At 41.1% G+C, this 24217-nt stretch overlaps 1 protein-coding gene across 4 annotated transcripts in view; it reads right to left on the bottom strand.

Moving 5' to 3' along the window:
• rbm19 (RNA binding motif protein 19) overlaps positions 1 to 24217 on the bottom strand; it is a 373516-nt gene that overhangs the window by 294035 nt on the left and 55264 nt on the right. For all 4 annotated transcript variants that reach the window (XM_070887715.1, XM_070887718.1, XM_070887717.1 and 1 more), the window contains exons 17-19: positions 17689 to 17822; positions 10156 to 10216; positions 145 to 224 (exon numbers count right to left, since the gene is read on the bottom strand). In XM_070887715.1, coding sequence (XP_070743816.1) covers positions 145 to 224; positions 10156 to 10216; positions 17689 to 17822 — 275 coding nt within the window. The remainder of the gene's footprint in view (positions 1 to 144; positions 225 to 10155; positions 10217 to 17688; positions 17823 to 24217) is intronic.

Below are 24217 nucleotides of genomic sequence, written 5' to 3'. Positions count from 1 at the left end.
TGGAATTAAAAACAGAACTTCATAATCTGAACCATTTTCTATTGTGACAAAACAATTTAAAAATACATTTTCTGCAACCTGAGCACATTACATAAGGGAGATACCTGAAATATTATTGCACAAATACAATATAAGCTGGGTTACCTGCAGCAGTTTTAGTGCTTTGTTGGCATTCTCTGGCTTTGCATATTCCACAAAACCATATCCCATTGACAAAAGAGAACCTGTAAAATAAAAAGTATCAGAAATTCAAATGAAGCCTAACAGCTCAAGGGGTTTATTCACAAGCAGAGGTTACCAATCTGCCACATAGTTGCTCATCATTTACATCATCCAGGTTTCCATGCTGGAAATAAATCTGGATGATTAGTGTGTACAGGCATAACTGAGACCAGATAGAGCAACCATAGCCCAGCTGGCCTTCCCCTCAGCTACCAGTCACAAACTTACTGCCACATAGGCTGCAGCAAGAGACAATTTAAGGGAAAATAATTCCGAAATAAAAATCAAATAAAAATAAAGTTCAACAAATATGCATACGTGTAATAAAAGTAGACCCACTAAAAAAACTAAACTTTATAATGCCGAACTTTGTAGCTTGTGTAAGAAGAAACCATCATATTTTTGTGCAAAATATAGCATATATTCCAACAGTTGGCACCTTAATCTTGTCACCTTAATTGAAAGTAATGGCAGTATTTATAGCAGCAGCATTTCAGAATGCAAGAGAGACAGCGTAAATAACTCCTGTGCTTCCAAAATTGGTACTTAAAGAATAATTGGGCTGTAATTTGCGGCCTTTTTGGACGAGCACGAGATGCGCACACGCCTATAGAGGCACACAAGTTCCGGGTTTTCGCGCAGGTGCGAAATAAGGCAAGTTTATTTTTAGCCCCATTAAAACATGTCAATTGATTTTTTTTTAATTACATTTTAGTTTGAAATATTTAATTAAATGCCATTTTAATTCATTTCAAATATGCAATGGTTTTTATTTATTTGAAGTGCAGAGGCTTTTTGGGGGTATTTCCATTCATCCATTTTAAACTAAAAAATGGGAGGGGGGGGGGAAGGGGTCAGATGGGGGGAAATTTAGAAATCTAAAGAGGAAGGTCAATGCAATAGAGCAGTGTAGTGATTTGGGTAAAAATAAGCAGAGTGTGACAGGAAGGGATAGAGTTTAATAATTTTTATTTATATAATATTTTTAACATAGTAAAACATCCCAAGGCGAATCACAGCAGTGTTATAAGACAAAACAAATAAATTTGACACCGAGCCATAAGAAATTACAGCCGATGACCAAAAGCTTGGTCAAAGAGGTAGGTTTTAAGGAGCGTCTTAAAAGGAGGAAAGAGAGGTAGAGAGGCAGAGGTAGAGAGGCAAAGAGGTAGAGAGGCAAAGAGGTTTATGGAGGGAGTTCCAGAGCTTAGGGTCCAGGCAGCTGAAGGCAGCCACCGATGGCTGAGCAGCTATAATCAGTGATGCTCAAGAGGGCAGAATTTGAGGAGCGCAGACATCTCCTGGGGTTGTGAGGCTGAAAGAGATTGCGGAGATAGGGAGGGGCGAGGCCAAGGAGGGATTTGTAAACAAGGATGAGAATTTCAAAATCGAGCCATTGCTTAAACGGGAGCCAATGTAGGTCAGCGAGCACAGGGGTGGTGGGTGATCGGCACTTAGTGCGAGTTAGGACACCATCTGCCGAATTCTGGATGATCTCAAGTTTACCTAGGGTAGAATGTGGGAGGCCAGCCAGGAGTGCGTGGAGTAGTCAAGTCTAGAGATAACAAAGGCATAGATGAGGGTTTCAGCAGTGGATGAGCTGAGGCAGGGGCGGAGGCGGACAATATTACAGAGGTGGAAATAGGCAGTTTTAGTTATGCCGCAGATGTGTGGCCGGAAGCTCATTTCAGGATGAAATATGATGCCTAGGTTGCGAACAGTCTGATTTAGCCTCAGATAGATGCTAGGGAGAGGGATGGAGTAAGTGGCTAGGGAACGCAGTTTGTGGCAGGGACCAAAGAGAATGGTGTCGGTCTTCCCAATATGTAATTGGAGAAGATTTCTACTCATCCAGTACTGGATGTTGGACAAGCAGTCTGACAATTTAGAGACAATGGAGGGGTTGAAAGAAGTGGTGGAGAGGAAAGAGCTGGGTGTCGTCAGTGTATATGTGGAAACTGATTCCGTGTTTTCAGATGACTCGTCAAGGGGCAGCATATAGATAAGAAATAGGAGGGGGCCAAGGATAGATCTTAAGAGACACCAGAGGTAATGATGCAGGAGTGGGAAGAGAAGCCATTGCAGAAGATTTTCTGGCTATGATTAGATAGATAAGAATGGAACTAGGCGAGTGCAGTCCCACCCAGCTGGACAATGGTGGAGAGGCGTTGGAGGAGGATGAAGTGGTCAACTGTGTCAAAGGCTGCAGACAGGTCGAGGAGGACAAGAAGGGATAGTTTACCTTTGTCACAGTCACAAAGGATGTCATTTGTGACTTTTATGAGAACTGTTTCAATACTATGGCAGGGTCGTAAACCAGATTGAAGGGATTCAAACATGGAATTCTGGAAAAGATGGGCACGGATTTGGGAAGCGACAACATGTTCAAGGACTTTGGAGAGGAAAGGGAGGTTGGAGAAGGGATGGTAGTTAGCAAGCATGGTGGGGATAAGGGTTCTTTTTTTGAGAGGGGTGATGATCGCAGGAGAGGGGTACAGTGCCCAAGGAGAGAACCGTTAACAATGTCGGCTAACATGGGAGCCAGAAAAGGAAGTTGGGTGGTCAGTAGTTTAGTGGGAACAGGGTCAAGGGAGGGTCTCATGGACAAGATGAGCGTGGAGAGGTTAAGAGGGGAGATCGGAGAGAAACTGAAGATGCAAATTTAGGGCTAGGGCAGGGGGAATCTCAGAGGAAGTTTGGCCCGGTGGGCTAGGGGAAGGAAGGGAACTAGCAGAGGCAGCTGATTGGATGGTCTCAATCTTTGAGACAAAGCAGTCCATGAACTCCTCACACTTGTTGTTGAAGGTGAATGTGGAAGAGACAGGGGAAGAGAGGTTTAAGAAGACGGTTAGCAGTACAGAATAGTAGCTGGGGGTTATTTTTGCATTCCAGAATGATCCTGGAATCGTGAGCAGTCATGGTAGTAGTGCAGCAGAGAATAAGGTCAAATCAGGGAATAATGGTAAAAAAATGTAATTAAAGGCTCTTTATCTGAATGTACGAAGCATTCGTAACAAGATAGACAAACTAGTGGCACAAATAGTGATACATATGTTGACCGAATAGCCATTACAGACGTGGTTGCAAGGTGACCAAGGTTCCAGGGTACTTGACGTTTCAAAAAGACAGGCGGAATGGAAAAGGAGGGGGGATAGCCCCGATAATAAAGGATGACGCAAGGACAGTAAAGAGACGCAGAATCAGTTTGGGTGGGGATAAGCAATAACAAGGGGCAGAAAATACTGGTGGAAGTAGTATATAGGCCCCCTAACAGTAGCTATACTATTGGACAGAATATTAATCAAGAAATAGTAGGAGCTTGTAACAAAGGTAATGCAATAATCGTGGGGAACTTTAACCGTCATATAGACTGGACAAATCAAATTGGCAAAGGTAGCCTGGAGGACACGTTCATGGAATGCATTTAGGACAGTTTCCTGGAACAATAAGTCATGGAACCAACCAGAGAACAGGCTATTTTATATCTTGATTTGTGTAATGAGACAGGGTTAATTAGCAATCTCATAGTAAGGGACCCTCTGGGGCAGAGTGATCATAATATGATAGAATTTCACATTACGTTTGAGAGTGACTTGCCTAAGTCTGAAACTAGAGTCTTAAATTTAATTTAGATTTGGCCATAGTGGACTTGAAACAGCTAATTGTGGGTACTTGTCGGAACAGTGGGAGACATTCAAGGAGGAGATCCGGAAGGCTGAGGCCAAACTTGTGCCCTTAAAAGAAAAAGCCTGCGAAAAATAATTCTTGAGGCCCCTGGATGTCTAGGGACTTACAGGGGAGGATTAAGAAAAAAAGGGACGCTTATGTTATATACCAACGGCTAAATACTTTAGAATCTTTAAAGGAATATAGAAAGTTAAGAGGCAAAGTTAAAAAGGATATTAGGAATGCTAAGAGAGAGCACGAGAAATTCTTGGCCAGTAAAATTAAGGAAAACCCTAAGATGTTCTATAAATATATTAAGTGTAAGAAGGTAACTAAAGAAAGAGAAGGGCCTATTAGAGACCATGAGGGTAATCTTTGCGTGGAGGCGGAAGATGGTGGTAGGGTTCTTAACAAATACTTTGCATCTGTTTTCACAAAGGAAAGGGGTAATGCAGATACTGCTATCAAGGCGGAGTGTGATATTCTGGATGAAATCAATATAGTGAGAGGGCAAGTATTAAGGGGTTTAGCAGCTTTGAAAGTAGTAAGTCCCCAGGCCCAGATGAAATGCATCCCAGGCTGTTGAGCAAAGTAAGAGAGGAAATAGCAGAGGCCTTGACCATCAGTTTCCTGTCCTCTTTGGGTCTGTGCATGGTGCCAGAGGATTGGAGGACTGCTAATGTAGTACCCTTGTTTAAGAAGGAAGAAAGGGATAGGCCGAGTAATTACAGGCCTGTCAGCCTAACCTCAGTGGTAGGAAAATTATTGGAAAAAATCCTGAAAGACAGGATAAATCTGCATTTGGAAAGGCAAGGATTAATCGGGGACAGTCAGCACGGATTTGTTAAGGGAAGATAGTGTTTGACTAACCTGATTGAATTTTTTGAGGAGGTAACCAAGAGGGTTGGATGAGGGTAGTGCGTACGATGTAGTATATATGGACTTTAGCAAGAGTCTTGATAAGGTCCCACATGGTAGACTGGTCATGAAAGTTAAAGCCCATGGGATACAGGGCAAAGTGGCAAGTTGGATCTAAATTGGCTTGGAGGTAGGAAGCAAAGGGTAATGATTGATGGATGTTTTTGTGACTGGAAGGATGTTTCCAGTGGGGTTCCGCAGGGCTCAGTACTGGGTCCCTTGCTTTTTGTGGTATATATCAACGATTTAGATTTGAATATCGGGAGTATGATTAAGAAGTTTGCAGACGACACTAAAATTGGCTGTATGGTTGATACTGAAGAGGAAAGTCATGGGCTGCAGGAGGATATAAATCTACTGGTCAGGCAGGCAGAGCAGTGGCAAATGGAATTTAATTCAGAGAAGTGTGAGGTGATGCACTTTGGAAGGGCCAATAAGGAAAGGGTATACACATTAAGCGGTAGGCCACTTAATAGTGTAGATGAACAAAGGGACCTTGGAGTGCTTGCCCACAGATCCCTGAAAGGAGCAGGCCAGGTAGATAAGGTGGTTAAGAAGGCATACCGAATGATTGCCTTTATTGGCCAAGGCATAGAATATAAGAGCAGGGAGGTTATGTTTAAATTGTATAATATTTTGGTTAGGCCACAGCTGGAGTACTGCGTGCAGTTCTGGTCGCCGTATTATAGGAAGGACGTGATTGCACTAGAGAGGGTGCAGAGGAGATTTACTAGGATGCTGCCTGGAATGGAGAATCTTAGTTATGAGGACAGATTGGATAGGCTGGGTTTGTTCTCATTGGAATAGAGGAGGTTGAGAGGAGACCTCTGAGGTGTACAAAATATTGAGGAGCATGGATATAGTGGATAGTAAGGGTCTATTTCCCATTAGTGGAGGGGTCTATTACAAGGGGTCATAGTTTTAAGGTGGTTGGTAGAAGGCTTAAAGGAGATTTGAGGGGGGGGGGTGTCTTCTTTACGCAGAGGGTTGTGGGGATCTGGAACTCGCTGCCTGGAAGAGTGGTGGATGCAGAAACCCTCACCACTTTTAAGAGATGGTTGGATGGGCACTTAAAGTGCCGTAACCTGCAGGGTTACAGACCTAGAGCTGGTAATTGGGATTAGACTGGATGACCTTTTATTGAATGGCGCAGATAGAATGGTAAATACTGCAGGGAATAGAATACAGCCAGGATGATCTCCTGGACTAGTTTCGATCACCTAGATGGGTCAGAGAAGAATTTTCCCAGATTTTTTCTCCCTAAATTGGCCTGGGTTTTTAATCTGGTTTTTGCCTCTCCCAGGAGATCACATGGCTCCGGTTGGGGTGGAGTGTAGAATGTTTCAGTACAAGAGGTGTCGCAGTTGTGTGAGGCGGACTGGTTGGACGAGGCGGACTGGTTAGGCTGGGTGCTCTTTGCCTTTCTGTCATTGTTCATAGGTTTATATGTAACCTTTAGGGCTGCTGACCAAGTTGTGCGGCTCTTTGTCGGCCAGTACGGACACGATGGGCCGAAATGGTCTCCTTCTGCGCTGTAAATTTCTATGTTTCTAAACCTAAATAAAACTAATTACATAGGTATGAAGGGCAAGTTGGCTAAGGTAGATTGGAAAAATAGATTAAAAGGTATGGCAGTAGGTAAGCAGTGGCTAGCATTAAAAGAAATATTTCATAATTCTCACAAAAATGCATTCTATTGAGAAACAAAAACACCATGGGAAAAGTGATCCATCCGTGGCTAACTAAAGGAGTAAAGGGTAGCATTAGATTGAAAGAAGAAGCTTATAATGTTGCAAAGAATAGCAGTGAGCCTGAGGATTGGGAAAGTTTCAGAAACCAGCAAAGGATGATCAAAAAATTGATAAGGAAAAAAATAGAATACGAGAGAAAACTAGCAAGAAATATAAAAACAGATTATAAGAGCTTCTACAAGTATGTAAGAAGGAAGAGAGTAGTAAAGTAGATGTTGGTCCCATAGAGGCTGAAACAGGAGAAGTTATTATGGGGAAAAAGGAAATGGCAAAAACGTTACACAAATATTTTGTATCTGTCGTCACAGTAGAAGATGCAAAAAGCAAACCTAAAATGGTGGGGAACCAATCTAATGAGGGTGAGGAAATTAATTATTAGAGGAAAAGTACTAGAGAAACTAATGGGACTAAAAGCCGACAAATCCCCTGGACCTGATGGCCTACTTCCTAGGTTCTAAAAGAGGTGGCTGCAGAAATAGTGGATGAATAGGTTTTGATCTTCCAAAATTGCCTAGATTCTAGAACATTTCCAGCGGATTGGAAGGTAGCAAATGTAACAGCTCGATTCGAGAAAGGAGGGAGAGAGAAAACAGAGAACTACAGGCCAGTTAGCCTGACACCAGACATCAGGAAAATACTGGAATCCATTGTTAAAGAAGAGATATCAGGGCACTTAGAAAATCATAACATGATTAGGCAAAGACAGCATGGTTTTATGAAAGGAAAATTGTGTTTGACAAATTTATTAAGAGTTTTTTTGAGGATGCAACTTGCCGGGTAAAGTGGAACCAGTGGATGTAGTACATTTGGATTTCCAAAAGGCATTCGATAAGGTGCCACATAAAAGGTTATTACATAAGATAAGGGCTCATGGGATTGGAGGTAATGGATAGAGGATTGGTTGACGGACAGGAAACAGAGAGTAGGGATAAACGGGTCTTTTTCAGGCTAGCAGGCTGTAACTAGTGGAGTGCCCCATGGATCAGTGCTGGTGTCTCAGCTATTTACAATCTATATTAATGACCTAGATGAAGGGAACGTGTAATGTATCCAAGTTTGCTGACGATACAAAGCTAGGTGGGACAGTAAACTAGAGGAGAACACAAAGGGCCCAAGTTTCGGGCCGTGCCTAAAATGGCGCAGCCCGGACCTAGACGCCCGTTTTTCACGCCACAAAGTGCGTCTAAAAAAAACTTACCTATTCTCCGGCTCCCTGCATGTCCTCTGGAGCTGGGCGCGGCGCAGCACAAGCTATAGGGGGCGGAGCCAGGTCCCTGCGCTGAAAACAGTGCCGGGACCTCCGCATGTGCACGCTACAGTGAGCGCTCATGTGCAGTAGCTCCAGGTGCCCAAAACTGTGGGCCCCTAGCCCTGGCCGAATGGCCTCACTGGGGCTGCGTGAATAAGGCTCCTCCCACCCGACCGGACCCGACTCGACCTCTGCTTCACCCCCCCCCCCCCCGGGCGACCTGACCTCTGCTTCTCTCTCTTCCCTCCCCCTCCCCCCCCCGCGACTCTCTCGCTTCCCCCAACCCCCCGGCACACCCCCCCCCCCCCCCCACCGGACCTCTGCAACCCCCCCCCCCCCCCGCGACCCGACGCCACCTACCTGTAAATCCAGCCCGAAGTCTTGGGCCCGGCCATTCAGCCTCCTTCTCTCCCTCCCACCCTCCATCCTCTCCCTTCTCACCCCCCCTCCCCTTCTCCCCCTCCTCCACCCTCCCTCCACCTCTCCACCCCACCCCCTCCCCTCGCTGTCAGAAACACAGACACTGACGAGTGAGAGACACACACACACACACACACACACACACACACAGAAAGATAGAGACACTGATAGAGACACACTGGCGGGGGCCGTCCCAGCATGCTGTTGGAGGACTCCCGGTGCTGCAGTCGGTAAGTAGAAAATGTTTTATTTATTTATTTTTTTTTTAAATTATTTTTTATTAATTTTTTTGATTGATTTATTGGTTGATTTATTGATGTATTTATCATTTGTTATTGATGATGGCTCTTTATTTGTAAAACTGAAGTATTTAATGTTGGTAAACTTCCCTTTAAACCCTAGACGCACGCCCCCCCCATCCCTTTCCCTACGCCTGATTTGTAACCTACACCTGATTTTCTAAAGCGTAGACAAGGTTTTTTCGAACGTACAAAAATCTTCACTTACTCCATTCTAAGTTAGTTTGGAGTAAGTTTTCACTGCCTAAACTTTGAAAACAGGCGTAAGTGCCGGACACGCCCCCTTTTGAAAAAAAAATTCTGTTCCAAAGTGAAACTGTTATAACTGACTAGAACTGGAGTAAACTAAATGCCGAGAATTCAAATTTCTAAGATACTCCATTCTAAACTAGTTGCTCCAAAAAATCAGGAGCAACTCAGGCCGAAACTTGGCCCCAAGGTGTCTGCAAAGGGATATAGATAGACTAATTGAGTGGGCAGTAAGGTGGCAGATAGAGTATAATGTAGGGAAATGTGAGGTTATTCACTTTGGTAGGAAGAACAGAAAAACATAATATTTTTTAAATGATAAGTAACTTTTAAATGTTGGTGTTCAGAAAGATTTGGGTGCCCTCATGCGAGAAACACAGAATACTAGCTCACAGGTACAGCAAGCCATAAGGAAGGCAAATAAGCATGTTGTCCTTTATTGCAAGGGGGGTGGAGCATAAGTGTAAGGAAGTCTTGCTACAATTGCGCAGAGCCTTGGCGAGACCACACCTGGAGTACTGTGCAGTTTTTGTCTCCTTATTTAAGGAAGGATATACTTGCCTTGGAGGCAGTGCAATGAAGGTTCACTAGATTTGATTCCTGAGTTAAGACGGCTGTCTTATGATGAGAGATTGTGTAGATAAGGGGTAGGCCATTTAAGACAGATGAGGTGGAATTTCTTCACTCAGAGGGTTGTGAATCTTTGGAATTCTCTGCCCCAGAGCACTGTGGAAGCTGAGTCTCTGAGTATATTCAAGGCTGAGATAGATAAATTTTGAGTCTAGGGGAATCAAGGGATATGGAGATCGGATGGGAAAGTGGAGTTGAGGTCGATGATCAGCCATGATATTGAATGGCGGAGCAGGATCGAGGGGCTATATGGCCTACTCCTATTTCTTATGTTCTTATACTTATGGGGATTAAGCACGAATGGAGATTCCCTTCTGTCATTCATTGGGATGGCCCACATGACCTCGGGGTGCTTGAGAACCACGTGTGCCCTTGAAATATGTCGGCCTCTACCCGCGGGTACCCAGAGAGGCCCAGGACCGTGGATCTCCTCGTTGAAATGATGAAAACAATTCTAGTGTTTGGCATGGAGTATCATCAATTCATATTAGAAAATATGTCTCCTTATTTAAGGAAAGATATACTTGCCTTGGAGGCAGTGCAATGAAGGTTCACTAGATTTGATTCCTGAGTTGAGACGGCTGGCTTATGATGAGAGATTGTGTAGATAAGGGGTATAAATAAGCATTTCATGAAACCACCTAGACAAATACTAGATCATACACATTATAAATGAATATTTAGTCCTCAAACTCTGAAATTATTTGAGCGTTAATACACTGAAAAGGGGAAATACACAAGAACTTTTCACCTGTCTTGTCCTTCTTCTTCGAAATACTGCAACTTTTCAATGATCCACACTTGCTAAATGCCTACAAAAGAAACAGTTTGAACAATGATGAACACTAATTAAAATTATAAAATTCAGAGTATTTGAAAAAAGCTCCACAGATGCAAACACATATACACAAGCTTACCATAAGACTAGAAATGTATACTAAGCTATAAGCCAAGGCAGGTTTTCAGCTTTAGTGAGCTAAAAGCAGAGCAATCTGCCAAGCAATCAACATCAATGGCCCAAAAATTGCAGTCGGAGGCTTCCCGTGGGCGGACGCCTCCGACTGATTTTTTTTTTTTTAAACGAAAGTACCTGATGACCCCGGAGGAACGTATACTTGCAGTCCGAGGCCTTCATTCGCTGTGCAGATTATGGACTCACACTTCCTCAGAACATAAGCGCAACCTAGGATCAAGTGGACCTGTACCACCAATAAACATGGAATATTCTCATGATAATAATGGGAGCTCCGTCTGTACGAGTCCAAATACACAACACAATAAAAAAAAACACCTCGCATATTTAAAATTAATTGAAATTCCATTAAATTAAATGTTTTAGAAAAAAATATATTTTTTAAACTATTTTAAAAATGTCTTAATAGGGTTAAAAATAAACTTGCCTTAATTTTTAATATAAGAATTCGTAATAAAATTTAATTTTTCTGTCTTTTCAAACTCTTATGCTGGTAAAAGTAGGCTATTCGCCAGCTTTTACCAGGCGTATGAGTTTGAAGGACATTCGTTGGGCAAGAGTTGAGCAAGAGTTGAGCAAATAGCTCAAATTTCTGCCCGCGAAGGCCCTTCTTCCAAGGATGCAAGCGATTGGTCAAAAGACATTTTGACAGATTGCAAATGCCGGATCTTGGCGCATGCGAATTGCACGCCGAGAACTGGCATTTACGAGGCCTCTTCGGGTGCGTGGGCCATCATTGTTTCTTTCTTGCTGCATTGAGTTCTTTGTGGTCTTTTGCAGCTTACTTATTCTACTGATCAGTTTCTCATTTCTACCAAGGTACATTTTATTCTTTGAGGATTCATTCATGTGTGATTGAAAAGGGACTGTAGCTAGGTTTCAAACAAAAAGGGATATGGGGCAAAGGCAGGTGTATGGAGTTAGGCCACAAATCATCCAATATTCGCATTGAGTGGCGGTACAGGCCTGAGGGTCTAAATGGCCTACTCCTGTTCCTATGTTCAGAACATGCAGGAACCTCCCACCTTTTGAATACAATCATTGTATCAAACAAAAGAAACAAGTTAGATCTAGGCTAAAGTTCTCCCACACATTCCAAACAGTGGACCTCAACTAAAACCACAAAACAGCACATACAGTAGTGACATTTTCATTTTGCTGACCTCTCCAGTGACACTGACAACTCTGAGCTGTGGACTCGGGTGAAAGTGTTCTAAATTAACTTCAATTAGCACCCTTAGTCAGCAAGAAGTGAATCTTATTCAGCAGCTTGGATTAGATCCAAAAGCTAATCCCACTGATGAGGAAATAATTCTGAAACACTTTGCCACTGAGTGTCCAAGATAGGGTAATTGGGAAACAAATTCCACCACAAACACAGACTATTATTTAAAACACCTTTCTCACGAAAAATTGAAAAAGGAAACTCAAGAATGCTTTGGGAACCAAAATATTTACGTCAATTAGACAGATTGTTAAAAAGCTTATATTTGCAAATTTCATTAATGCTGATTTTAAATTTCATGGAACAGTATCAATTCCACTTTCATGAAGATGTGAGCAGGCAGCCATGTTTATATTGACCATGCATACTGCTGTAAAACTGGGAATAGCAAAACGTTGTGCATTCAAACAAATGCACAAAGCTCTACTCACTGGCATCCAGTTGCCAGTGAGATTTTTCTCTTGGAACTTATTTTTGGAAATCTGTAGCAAAAGCTACAATAGGTGAGCGAAATAAAAGTCAAACGTGTGTCAAAATTATGATTTACAATAATGAAAATAATAAAAGATCATAGAAACTAAGACAAGAAGTAAAAGGATACACTGAAGAATGTATTAAAACCTGATGTAGGTAGGATAGCCAAGACCAGGGCAAGTCTTGGAATTTATATTACAAAAGATCTTAAGATGTGATTTTCAAGACTCAGTTTAATAAAAGGGACAGACAATAGACAATATTTCGATTGGAAGACAAAAGTCACAAGGTAATGAGAAATTAAAAAATGGAAGAAGAGGAAGGGTTAAAGGAAAAAATAAAATAGCAAGTATATTGGTCAGTGAGATTTTTAAATGATTGAAAGTTAAAATGTGAATGGCAGCACAGCAAACCAGTTTGCTTTATCTTTCTTTCATGGGCTTTGCACTAGATGTTTTTATACTGCAGATGCCATGCATTATCAATGCTACCTTATTCAGGTATCACCGGCGCTTTGTACTTCAACATTGTTTCCAGGAGTCTTGAGCCATTGGAATGGAATAGCGTCTACTGCACTGGGTTCATTTTACACTGTATAAATCCCAGGAAACGATGGCATTAGTGAATTGCGCTATCATTTACGCTGTGCTTTAATTTCCTCGGACTTTGGTTGATACTTTTGCCAAAGCTGAGCAAAATTGATCTCTGCCTACCAGTCAAGTCAATGGTGATTGCAAATCACCTGGATTTACACCAGTTTTTTTGCAGCAGCCACTTAGACTGAAAAATGTAAATCGGATCAAGGAAATTCTGGCCCATATTTTTTCATTGTTTTTCTTAAAGTGTTGTGGTTACAGGGCTTGTGTGTATGTAAAAGTACCATTATCCAGCATTCTCATATTAATTTAATTTAAAAAAAACACCCTTGATCCTTCTGTCCTTGCAAACTACCACCCCTTTTCAAACCTTCCTTTCCTGAAGTCCTTGAACAGGTTTTCGCTTCCCAAATCCATGCCCACCTTTCGAACTCAATATGTGAACCTCTCCAATAAGTTTCCGACGCTGCCACAGCAATGAAACAGCCCCTTTCAAAGTCACAAATGACATCCTATGCGACTGTGATGGTGGTAAACCATCTCTCCTCAGCCTTCTCGACCTGTCTGTACCCTTCGACACAGTTGAACATTTCGACACGGTTGAACACCATCCTCTGCCAACACCTCTCCCTGTCATCTAGCTTGGTGGGACTAATTTCACCTGTTTCCATTCTTATCTATCCAGCTGTAAGCCAGAGAATCACCTGCAATGGCTTCTCTTCCTGCTCCCCCACAGTTACCTCTGGAGTCACCAAGGATCTATCCTATGCACCCTCCTATTTCTCATCTACATGCTGCCCCTCAACATTATCTGAAAATAGGTCAGGTTTCCACATGTATGCTGACAAAACCCAGCTCTACCTCACCACCACCACTCTCGACCCCTCCACTGATTTATCACACTGCTTGTCCGACATCCATTACTGGATGAGCAAAAATATCCTCCAACTAAATATTGGCAAGACTGAAGCCATTGATGCTAAATCAGACTGTTTGCGACCTTGGCGTCGTATTTGCCCCCGAGCAGAGTTTTCGACCACATATCCACTCCATCACCAAGACCACCTATTTCCAGCTCCCTAACATCGCCCGTCTCTGCACCTGCCTCAGCTCATCCGCTGCTAAAACCCTCATCCAGCCCTTTGTTACCTTTCGACTTAACTATTCTAATACTTCCCTGGCCAGCATCTCACCTTGCATCCTCCATAAACCTAAGCTCATCCAAAACTCTACTGTCTGTATCCTAACTCGCACCAAGTACCATTTCACCCATTACCCCTGTGCTCGCTGACTTACTTTGGCTCACAGTCCGGCAATGCCTCAATTTTAAAATTCTCATCTTAGTTTTCAAATCCCTCCGTAGCCTCACCCCTCCCTATCTCTGTAACCTCCTCCAGGCTTACAATCCTCAGAGATCTCTGCACACATCCAATTCTGGCCTCTTGCGCATCCCCGATTACATTCGCTCCACCATTGGCAGCCATTCCCTCCGCTGCCTAGGCCCTAAACTCTGGAATGACCTCCTGAAACCTTTCTGCCTCTCTCTCTCTTCCTTTAAGACGATCCTTAAAACCTAATACCCCATGCTTGAGAATCATACTGTGAAGCATCTTGGATTGTTTTACTACGTTAAAGAAGCTATATAAATACAAGTTATTGGTAATCATTGTGCTTCAACCAAATGTAGCATAGCAGCATACGGACACTTTTTACAGTGCATGGAATAACCCTAGTTTGTACATAATTAATTGGCAGTTTTTATTTTTTTAAATTAATGCAGTATCGGTGTGCCTGCAGAGCTGATGGCTGCAACTGTGCACTCAATACTGAATTTTATCCTTTTAATCTGTGTACTGTTTGGCCAAAACAGAAATGCTACAGTGTTTGATAATTTTAACAAAGTCAAAATACTTTTCAAATTTTATTTGAATGCATAACATTGAGAAAATCATTGTGGGCATTCAACAATAAAAATAAAAGGAAGCAAGAGACGGGGCGATGCTGTGAGAATTAAATCTAAAAATGATTGCTTAATTAAACACAGCTTGTCAAGTTGATTTAGTAGGTGATGGTTAATCTGGTCAAACATAGAACATTCAGAGTGCCATGGCACTGAGAATGAGGGATAGTACCTGGAGGATTCTAACCATTTAAGCATCTTTTATTGTGCTACACTTTTAATCTATCATCAGAACCAAAGGAGGAATCCATACAAATTGTCACTGCATTTTTTTGTTTATTTTCAATAGATTTCATTGCTGTATACATTGCATTTGGTAGGATATTTAGAAATGCTCCGTCCAAATTCACTGTTGTATAATGGAGGAATTTGTGCACAGTAAGGTACCACAAACAGCATTGTGCTAATGACCAGATAATCTCTTTTAGTGATGATGGTGAGGGATAAATATTAGACAGGGCATCTGCTCTTCTTCAAAATATTGTCATGGGATCTTTTATGTCCACCTGAGAAGGAAGATGGGATCTTGGTTTAACGTCTCATCCGAAAGATGAAACCTCAGACAGCGAAACGCACTGGAGTGACAGCCTGGATTTTGTGCTCAAAGGAAAATTATACAGGGTAATCAATGGAGTTCCCATGCATGCTTGGTTGATACTTCTGATTATTTTGAATGTTAAAAAGTCAAAGTTTAGGAGACAGAGACTTTAAAAAAAAACACATTTTTAGTCATCACATGCCTGTGACAGACAATGGAGCATAATCCTAAATATTTCTCATTGTATTTTGATTTTTAATCTTTTTAAAGTCCTCCAAGTACATTAGCAGTGTTAAATGTGCATAAAAAAGATTATCGCTTTGTCATTTCTGCTACAGAGAACTTTCTTATATTTTGGACACACCTCTATTTCTGCCATAGTTAAATATTCCACTTAGTGTTATGCATTGCATTTCTAAAATAAATTAAATTTCTATCTCATCACATTATTTAGTTATTGCATAATTACATTACAAAACATCAAACAGCTTTTATTCTCTTCCTGGCTATTCAATCATATGCAACATATTACCCTCCACAGACTTGTCCTAATAGCCTGGCTATCCAGAATATGTTAAGTTTCCAAAGAAAGCCAAGCTGAAACAAGTCACTTTAGCTTAGAAATTATTGATATTAGTAAGCTTTATGCATTCATAGGCTACTTTCTGATGCATGCAGACTCTGTCTTGGGATGTTTTTCTACATTAAAGCCAATTTATATAAATTCAAGTTATTTTTGTTGGTATTCCACTTGTTGACCAAGCCTATATCTGAAATTCACCATCTGAGGGTAAGCAACTTAGATACCACATTAATTGACCCAAAAGGTAAATTAATTGAAAGTACAATATTCATTTCTTACTGAAAATAAAATTGGTGATCAACAATGCGCCGGCAAACAGCTGCGCAGCTTACAGTGAACGTTGGTGATCAAAATTTCCCTCTTCATGCAAGTGGGGGAGCAATTTTATTATCTTAAAAAAGTATTTGCAAATTTTAAAGCTTCTGATTATGCCATCTGAAAAGCATTAAACCTCACTGATATCATGAATATACCAATTCTCACAGATACGTTAAGGAGGCATCACAAACGTGGAAGTTGTCCCCCTTCTCCAAATTCTTTTGCTATTAAATGTTACTGCTTTTGTACAGGCAGTGTGAACATTTGACTTCATGATTTCATGCAAAAAGGTGTGAATATTCTGTAAAGTTTTGTCAATTGTTGTGACACCAGAATTATGGTCAGCAATTCAACTCAATTCAGTTTCACTGTCCAGAATTCTCTCCCTCATACGTTGAAGTTCCAATGCAAAGTTTACCATCAACACACCTATTAAACATGGTGTCAATACTATTCAGCTAGTCAGTTTTCCATGCAGTTAAGTAGATACTCAAGATCTAGAGAATGCGTTACCATTTAATGGCAAAACTATGAGATGATCAAATGGATTGAGATGGAGAATTTTTGTTGCAAATTGGAAGAAACCTTATTCATTAAACATCCCAGAATTCTTTCCAATTTATTTTGCTTTAAGTCTAATCTAATAATGAGAAACGAAGATATGTTGGCCCAGAATTTCTATAATACCATTTACATTGAAATTTATTGTTTTTTCTTGCCGACGGGAACATACACCCAGATTTCTCAGAGCTCATCTGCCTACCCCAAAGCATAAAACAAGATCAATTGCAGTGCCACCAAAGTATTGTACCTTCGTGCCACATAATAACAATGGCCCAGATTTATGCGGTAAAAATAACAGTGAGGCTAAAGTGCAAATCGGACAGCAACTTCTGACGATCGCACATGCGCAGTTAAACGCGGAAATCAAGAAGTTGCTGTCCGTATTACCCTGTTCCTCTGGTATCCTGCCGAGATACTCGGTATTTAAACATATGGAACAGCATGAAGTTGTTGTACTTACGTGATAGATACACACTAAATTAGCCAGAAGAAGTTAGGACGTCCATTTACAGTGCATGTAAATTTTTTTAATGGCATAAGTCGTCTTAATTACTGCCGAACATCCTCTCTAGCACTGATAATTAACTTTTAAGTGGGGAGTCTCATTCCTTCAGATTTTAACTATTATTGGAGATTGAAAAATCGTAAATCATTTTTTTAAAACTTTTTCTGTCTCTTTTATCTCTCTCTTAATCACCTCTTTCTTTCCCTCTCAATTTCACTTTCTATACGTGATTTGGCATTAAATTAAATCTCATAACGTGCACTTCCTGGTTCAGGCTCTGTGCTGCTCAGTAACAATTCTTCAATCGGATTGGTTAACCAGATACACAGTTGCTTGCACTGTTCACAGGTCCAAGATCCCCTGTAGGGCCGCCATGCTGAAATGGCTTTCTAATCACAGCAAGATCCAGTGCAAAGATCCAGTGAAAAACACCACAGAAAGTCTGTGGACAGGTGCAAGTGTAATGAACGGTTGGTACTGTTCGTTCACCGATGAATGCAAAATCTAACCCATTTACTTTGCCTTTAGGAAATTGGAAGAACACTTACCTGTATCAGAGCTTCTTCTGTTGTTAAAAAATTTAGATTTTTAACAAATAAAGTGCACCCTGGAATACTTTCTTCCTCTTCATCACTCGAATCATCAGCTTCATTTTCATTTATTGTTTGGTCACCTTGATCTTCTACAAAATATAAAAGATTACTTTTAACACTCTTAGTCACAATTTGGCACTTTCTTATCATCCAATATTTATTTCCCCAAAATCCCATCCATTCCCACAGGTAGTGCAGGGTTATAACTTCAGGTAAGTAGTTTTAGTCTAACTTAGTCAAAAGTCAAAAAGATTTGGAGCTAAAATGTAGCCCCTGAAACTTGTTTTTGTTGCTGACTTGTTTGGATTAAAATGTTAATTCATAAATATGAAAAAAATGACTTTCTAGTTGATTTCTGCACCACAAGTTTCAGGGGCTACATTTTTGCTCCAAATCTTTTTGACTAAGTTTGACTAAAATTACTTACCTGAAGTTATATCCCTGCACTAATGTGGGAATGGATCGGATTTTGGTGTATGGAACATGCATAATCACTTAAAGATTTAACCAAATAATCTATCTTTCTTCTTCAATCCACATCCATCAAACACATAGGTGCATAGCAAACTGGTAAAAAAAATTAGGAAGGGAAAGCCATTTGGGTAACAGCATCCAAATCAGTCCCAAGGCACTGTCATATACTACAGTTATATCTGGACACTGATAATTAACAAAAGTGTGAGGATTGCTCCATGTAACAGTCTTGCACATATGAAACAAAACCCAAATGAAGGATGTCTCGGCAATAGTCATAGAAGGGATAAAATAAAGGTCATCCTATTCCTGGGCTTCTTCCTTGCAAGGTGGTAGCAATGTAGTATGTATTCAACCGTCCATTTAGCTATCCAATGATCATTTATTCGCGTGGTTCTTTGTACTGCAAGAAATCCTAAGTATTCTGCATAAATAATAATGTTCACATTTTGAAAGTATCTATAAAGTATGTATTTGTCCAGTTCTGCCTTCACAGTTTCTTAACCCAAATGAAACTGGAAAGCAACCCTCTGCAAAATCAGAAGTTGAACTAGATGCCAAACTAGATTAAAACCCTGGGTGTGGCAAATACACTCCCAGATAAGACCCTGGCTGGTTCCCCATGGCTGCCTGAAATGGCCCAGTGGTAAAAATGATGACTGCGATCGTAACATTCACTGCCACAGGTAAAGCTGTGTGGGCATAAGAGCGTGACCACCAATCTTCATGGCATAGCTGGCACATCTCCCCATTTACTTCTTTTGTGTAGCACAATCTTCTAACACAGAGCATCTCACTAACATCTGCATAAGGCCTGTAAATCCTTTTGGTGGAGAGTGGAGAATGTTAATATCTCTCAACCATCTCAATTGCTGCCTCACCCTTCTTTCCTCCATCCTCTCCTGCTGCTCCTCTTCCTCCATTGTAATGGAAAACCCATACCTGGTCCATAATACTTCTCACTGTGAATTGAGGGAAAAATATCCTGGGAGTTTCAGTCCCACAGACAGTCAGAGGCAAGGCCAGCATTGTGTATGAAAATATTTTTTTAAACTGCAAAACTGTTTCAGCTCCAGTAATCCATAGACAAAGCTTTGGCACACTTCAGGCTCCTCAATTCCACTAGTCTCAACTAATCCTGGCAACAGGCCATACAAAATTCTAAGTTACATTCTAAGTGCATTAGCAGTGCAAGTTCTGGAATTTTGATGCACTATTATCACAGGCACTCATTTCAATATATTTAAAGCAGCCTCTTGGGAACATGGCAGGTTGATCATGGGAAGGTTGGAAACTGGGAACTCTAGTGTATCAATTTTGAGGAGGAAAATGCTTGCACCCCATATATTGAACTTGCGGCTACTTATGTATCATTTTCATTCTGTTGAATCTTCTCACATGAAAGTAGTGACTAATAATATTATCAATAATCTTCCCGGACTATATCTTAAGTAGCCATCCCTCACATGCAAGAACAGAAAGTGTGAGCAGACCAATTGATCATGTTTGTTTGGGGCTGGAGAAAGGAAAGTGTCACAGCCAAACCCACTTGGATCTCACCCGATACACAGGAAGCAATGATCACAAACAGGAAATCTAGCTGATATTCCCCCTCTCTAACTTGAGGACATACAGGTAGTGTCACTGCCATCCCTGGCTGAAATGGACTAACTCCAAGTGAGACTTTCGTATTTTTGGGAGAACTTCTAACAATGCAAATTATGTACAACATACTGCAAGTCTTCAAAGCATGACTCAGTTGTGACACCTTTCAGCTACCAGCAAAACAAAATCAAAGGCAATGGTTGCACCACTTTGTGTTATATGGAAACTTAAATGCATTAATGAAGAAACAGTAGCAATAAAGAACCTAGGTATTAGTTAAACAAGACACTTCAATTGTCCTTTTATTCGTGTATTGAAAATAATCCAAGTTTGCATTAATCAAAAAAGGTATACTTCCTGTTAAAAATGAATGCAAAAAATTGAATAGACCAACTTTATAAATCATAAAATAAAAATATTATATACAGTATATTTTCAAATACAAGTGCTGTGGGTTGATGAACTTCACTCAATCAATTCCTCTTTCGAGATGCCACCAGTCATAAAGCCACACATAGGTCGATAACCTATTTTATTGCATGACCTTGTCATTATAGGCTGTCCCTTGGAGTCGAGGATGACTTGCTTCCACACTAAAGATGAGTTCTCAGGTGACTGAAGAGTCCAATGCAGGATGCAGAACCTACAGTCTCTGTCACAGCTGGGGCAAACGATGGTTGAAGGAACAGGAGGGTGGGGTGCCTGGGTTGTCACGCGCTCCTTCCGTTGTCGACGCTTGGCTTCAGCTTGCTCTCAGCGAAGAGACTCGAGGTGTTCAGCGCCTTCCCGGATGCTTTTCCTCCACTTTGGGTAGTTTTGGGCCAGGGATTCCCAGATGTTGGTGGGGATGTTACGTTTTTCAAGGGGGCTTTGAGGTGTCCTTGAAGCGTTTCCTCTGCCCACCTGGGGCTCGCTTGCCATGTCGGATCTCCGAGTAGAGCGCTTGTTTTGGGAGTCTCGTGTCAGGCATGTGGGCAATGTGGTTCGTCCAGCGGAGCTGATTGAGCGTGGTCAATGCTTCGATGCTGGAGATATTGGCCTGAGCGAGGACACAGACATCGGTGCAGGTATCCTGCCAATGGATTTGCAGGATCTTGTGGTGGCAACGTTGGTGGTTCTTCTCCAGTGTTTTGAGGTGCCTGCTGTACACAGTACATGTCTCTGAGCCATGTAAGAGGGCGGTTATCATCATTGTTCTGTAGACCATGAGTTTGGTGCAGAGTTTGAGGTCCTGGTCTTCAAACACTCCTCAGGTGACCGAAGACTGCACTGGCACACTGAAGACGGTGTTGGACTTCGTTGTCAATAGGCTCCCGAAGTATGGAAAATGGTCCACATTGTCCAAGGCCTCATCATGGATTTTGATAAGCAGGGGGCAGCAGTGCTGTGTGGCGGAGGCAGGTTGGTAGAGGACCTTTGTCTTATGGATGTTTAGTGTAAGGCCCAGGCTCTCGTACGCCTCGTTGAAGGTGCTGTCCTGTAATTTAGTCCCACTCCAGCGGGGAGCTTGCCGAGGACAAGATGGAGCATTGCAGCATGGAAGATCGAGAAGAGCGTTGGTGCGATGACACAGTCTTGCTTGATCCCGGTCCGAACATGGAATGGGTCTGTGGTGGATCCGTTGGTCAAGATCATGGCTTGCATGTCATCGTGGAGCAGGCGGAGAATGGTGACAAACTTTTGAGGGCAGCTGAATCTGAGGAGGACGCTCCATAATCCCTCACGGTTGACAGTGTCGAAGGCTTTTGTGAGGTCAAAGGCGGCCATGTACAAGACACTTGGTAACATAATGTTTAATGAAAATTAAAATATTCATTTTCTTGGTGTGTATACAGGGATTTATATACACAAGAAAAATATTCAGTGGCAGTATTCCCCGTAAACAAATACTCTTAACAATTGCAATAACCATCAAAATCAATCACCTTTTCACGTAACATACTAATGCCGTTAAAATTCTGCACAATAAAAAAGGTTGACTTTAATGCTCAAGTGTTTTTAATTTCTTCTATTTGTTTCAAGCCAAAGAAAATTTAAAATATTTAATTTGTTTAAATTTAGTAAGTAAGGGTTCTTTCAACTCAGGGGAAATTAATAAATCATTGACAGTTAATCCATCAGCAAAAAGATTTAAATGCACCTCCATCTGTGGCTTGCACGATAAAATGCAGCCACGCAAAGCAAAAAGCAGTTACATTATTCTTGAGCTCCAAAATTCTGAGGCTTTCTGCATGCAAAGCACATCCTGCACAACAAAAGCTATTATCAGTGAACTGCAGCCTTCGCTAAGCATTCCCCTGAAGTTCATTATCACAGGGCCTGGGTCTCGGCACAGTAAGATAATAGCTCCCTGGTGACTAGTAGCCAGATTGGCATTGCTGCTTTCATTCTCAAAGCTCAAGGCTCACCTCCCCCCAAAGGCCACTGTTGCAGCCTTATATATGTATGAAAAAACCATGAAAGTTCAAAATGAGTCATGTCCTTGAAGAAAGAAAGAAGAGAGCACTGGGACTAGTATTAGCCTGTCACTAATACAATGCAGTCATATGTACTGCTTGCACAGTAAGCATTGTGTTGTGTTGGACAACAGAGGCTTTGTTTTTCCCTCTCACATTATTTTCTGAAGTGATCCCAACTCAAGGTATTCTTTTGATGCTTCAGGATTTTATAATAAAAGTTACAGAATATTTTCTAAATAAGGACACATATTTTACAAAAAGGCTTCAAAGTAGTTTGCTTTCAAAGAAAGGAATGAAAGGCATTGTTCAGATTAAAAACACCACAAAGCTAAATTAAGAGTTGGATTAAAAGGGAAAATTAATGATTGAAAATTACTTTAGGGCATACTTATGGACTTAGTCATAAATATTCCATTACAAACATTACGATATGTATTTTCCCATGATCTGTACTACAAAAACCTTCAGAGCAATTAGTACAGAATGTAGCATTTAATCCTTTGAGGAATAAAATTCTTCACACACAAGTCTTGTACTGTATCACAATATCTGGTCAAATTATATGCTGCAGCTTCTGATGCTAAGTGTTATGAAATGGGATCACAACAACCTATGGAGCTACAGAAAATTGTTAATTCACAATACTTGCTCAGGATGAAATATATCACCTGTTGTTGGGATTGGGGACATGCACATTAACAGTTCCCCAAGTGTTCTGCAACATTTATTTTTAAAAGAAATGAGTTGGATTAAATAAATCCAAATTCTGAAAGCTGTTCACAGCAGCCAGTGCAAGACTTATCATCTGGATGTTTGGCAGGTTCACATTCCTGCTGGATCATGGTTATTTTCTGATTCTCTCTCTGCATGATTTTGAATATGATGCACAGTGGTAAACTTCCACCAACCTTTCCAAAGGGTCGTCATTCTTCTCGCACTAACAACCAAAAACCAGTAAGATACTTAAATCATTGTGTTTTTTTTAGTTTTACTTAAAACAGAGATGGCACAAACCAGAAGTTCATGCTGTGAGGACCCAAAGTAGCATGAACCCATGTTCTGCTTTTATGGGGATTTCAGAAGGAAGAAGGACAAATAGAACTATGGCAAAAAAGGGAACAAGAAATATAGCAAAGTTATGAGATAGAGGAGAGTAAGAGGTATTTGGAGATTATGGTTATAGGGAAGAGCAGAAGATGGTTGTGTGTAAAAAAGGTTGAAAGTGGAATGGAAAGGAAAAACATGGAAATGGAAAGGAAAAGCAGAGAAATTGTAAAGAAAAAGAACTCGTACTTTGAAAAACTGTAGTGGCGGGGGAAGCTTAGAAGGGCAACAATCACATGGCATACCATGAACTTAAAATTTGGGTCTCAGTTTGCCCCTCCATATATTGTGGAAGTATGGACAATCCTCCGTTCAAATAACGATACACCTTTTTGACATCATGCAGTGCTACAAAAGGTGGGCACAAATGTGGAGCAAATAATGTAACATGGCACAGTAAACTTAAGGATATTCACTTTGTCACAGGCAGTATGGTTTAAGCACCCAATATCCATACACACATTCACAGTTTTCAACAGGAGTACCTCCACTGCAATCCCTTGTAGGAACCTTATATAACTGTTGCCCTCCCCTGCACAGGTGTTGATTTGATTCAGAATCAAACCTTGGACCTTTCGTCTGTATGGCTTAGTATTACCCAAGTTGTGTCTTTACCCATTAGGCCATTGGGAAAAGGATTTTATTTTAAAATTATACATGGTTTTATTGAGGTGAAATCTAGATTACTAAACTAAATGGAAATGTTCAGAGAAAATAAAATGTTTGTTGTAAAAATGTAAAGTGAAATTTTCTCAAACAGATAATACCTATTTTCCCCAAAATTACTTGCAACTTAGGGAATTTTTTTTTCCTCCACAATGTTGTTTAGCTTCAGGACTTGA

The sequence above is a fragment of the Pristiophorus japonicus genome, chromosome 8 (genome assembly GCF_044704955.1).
Source record: "Pristiophorus japonicus isolate sPriJap1 chromosome 8, sPriJap1.hap1, whole genome shotgun sequence".
NCBI lineage: Eukaryota > Metazoa > Chordata > Chondrichthyes > Pristiophoridae > Pristiophorus > Pristiophorus japonicus.
This window is presented reverse-complemented; position numbering and strand designations above follow the sequence as displayed.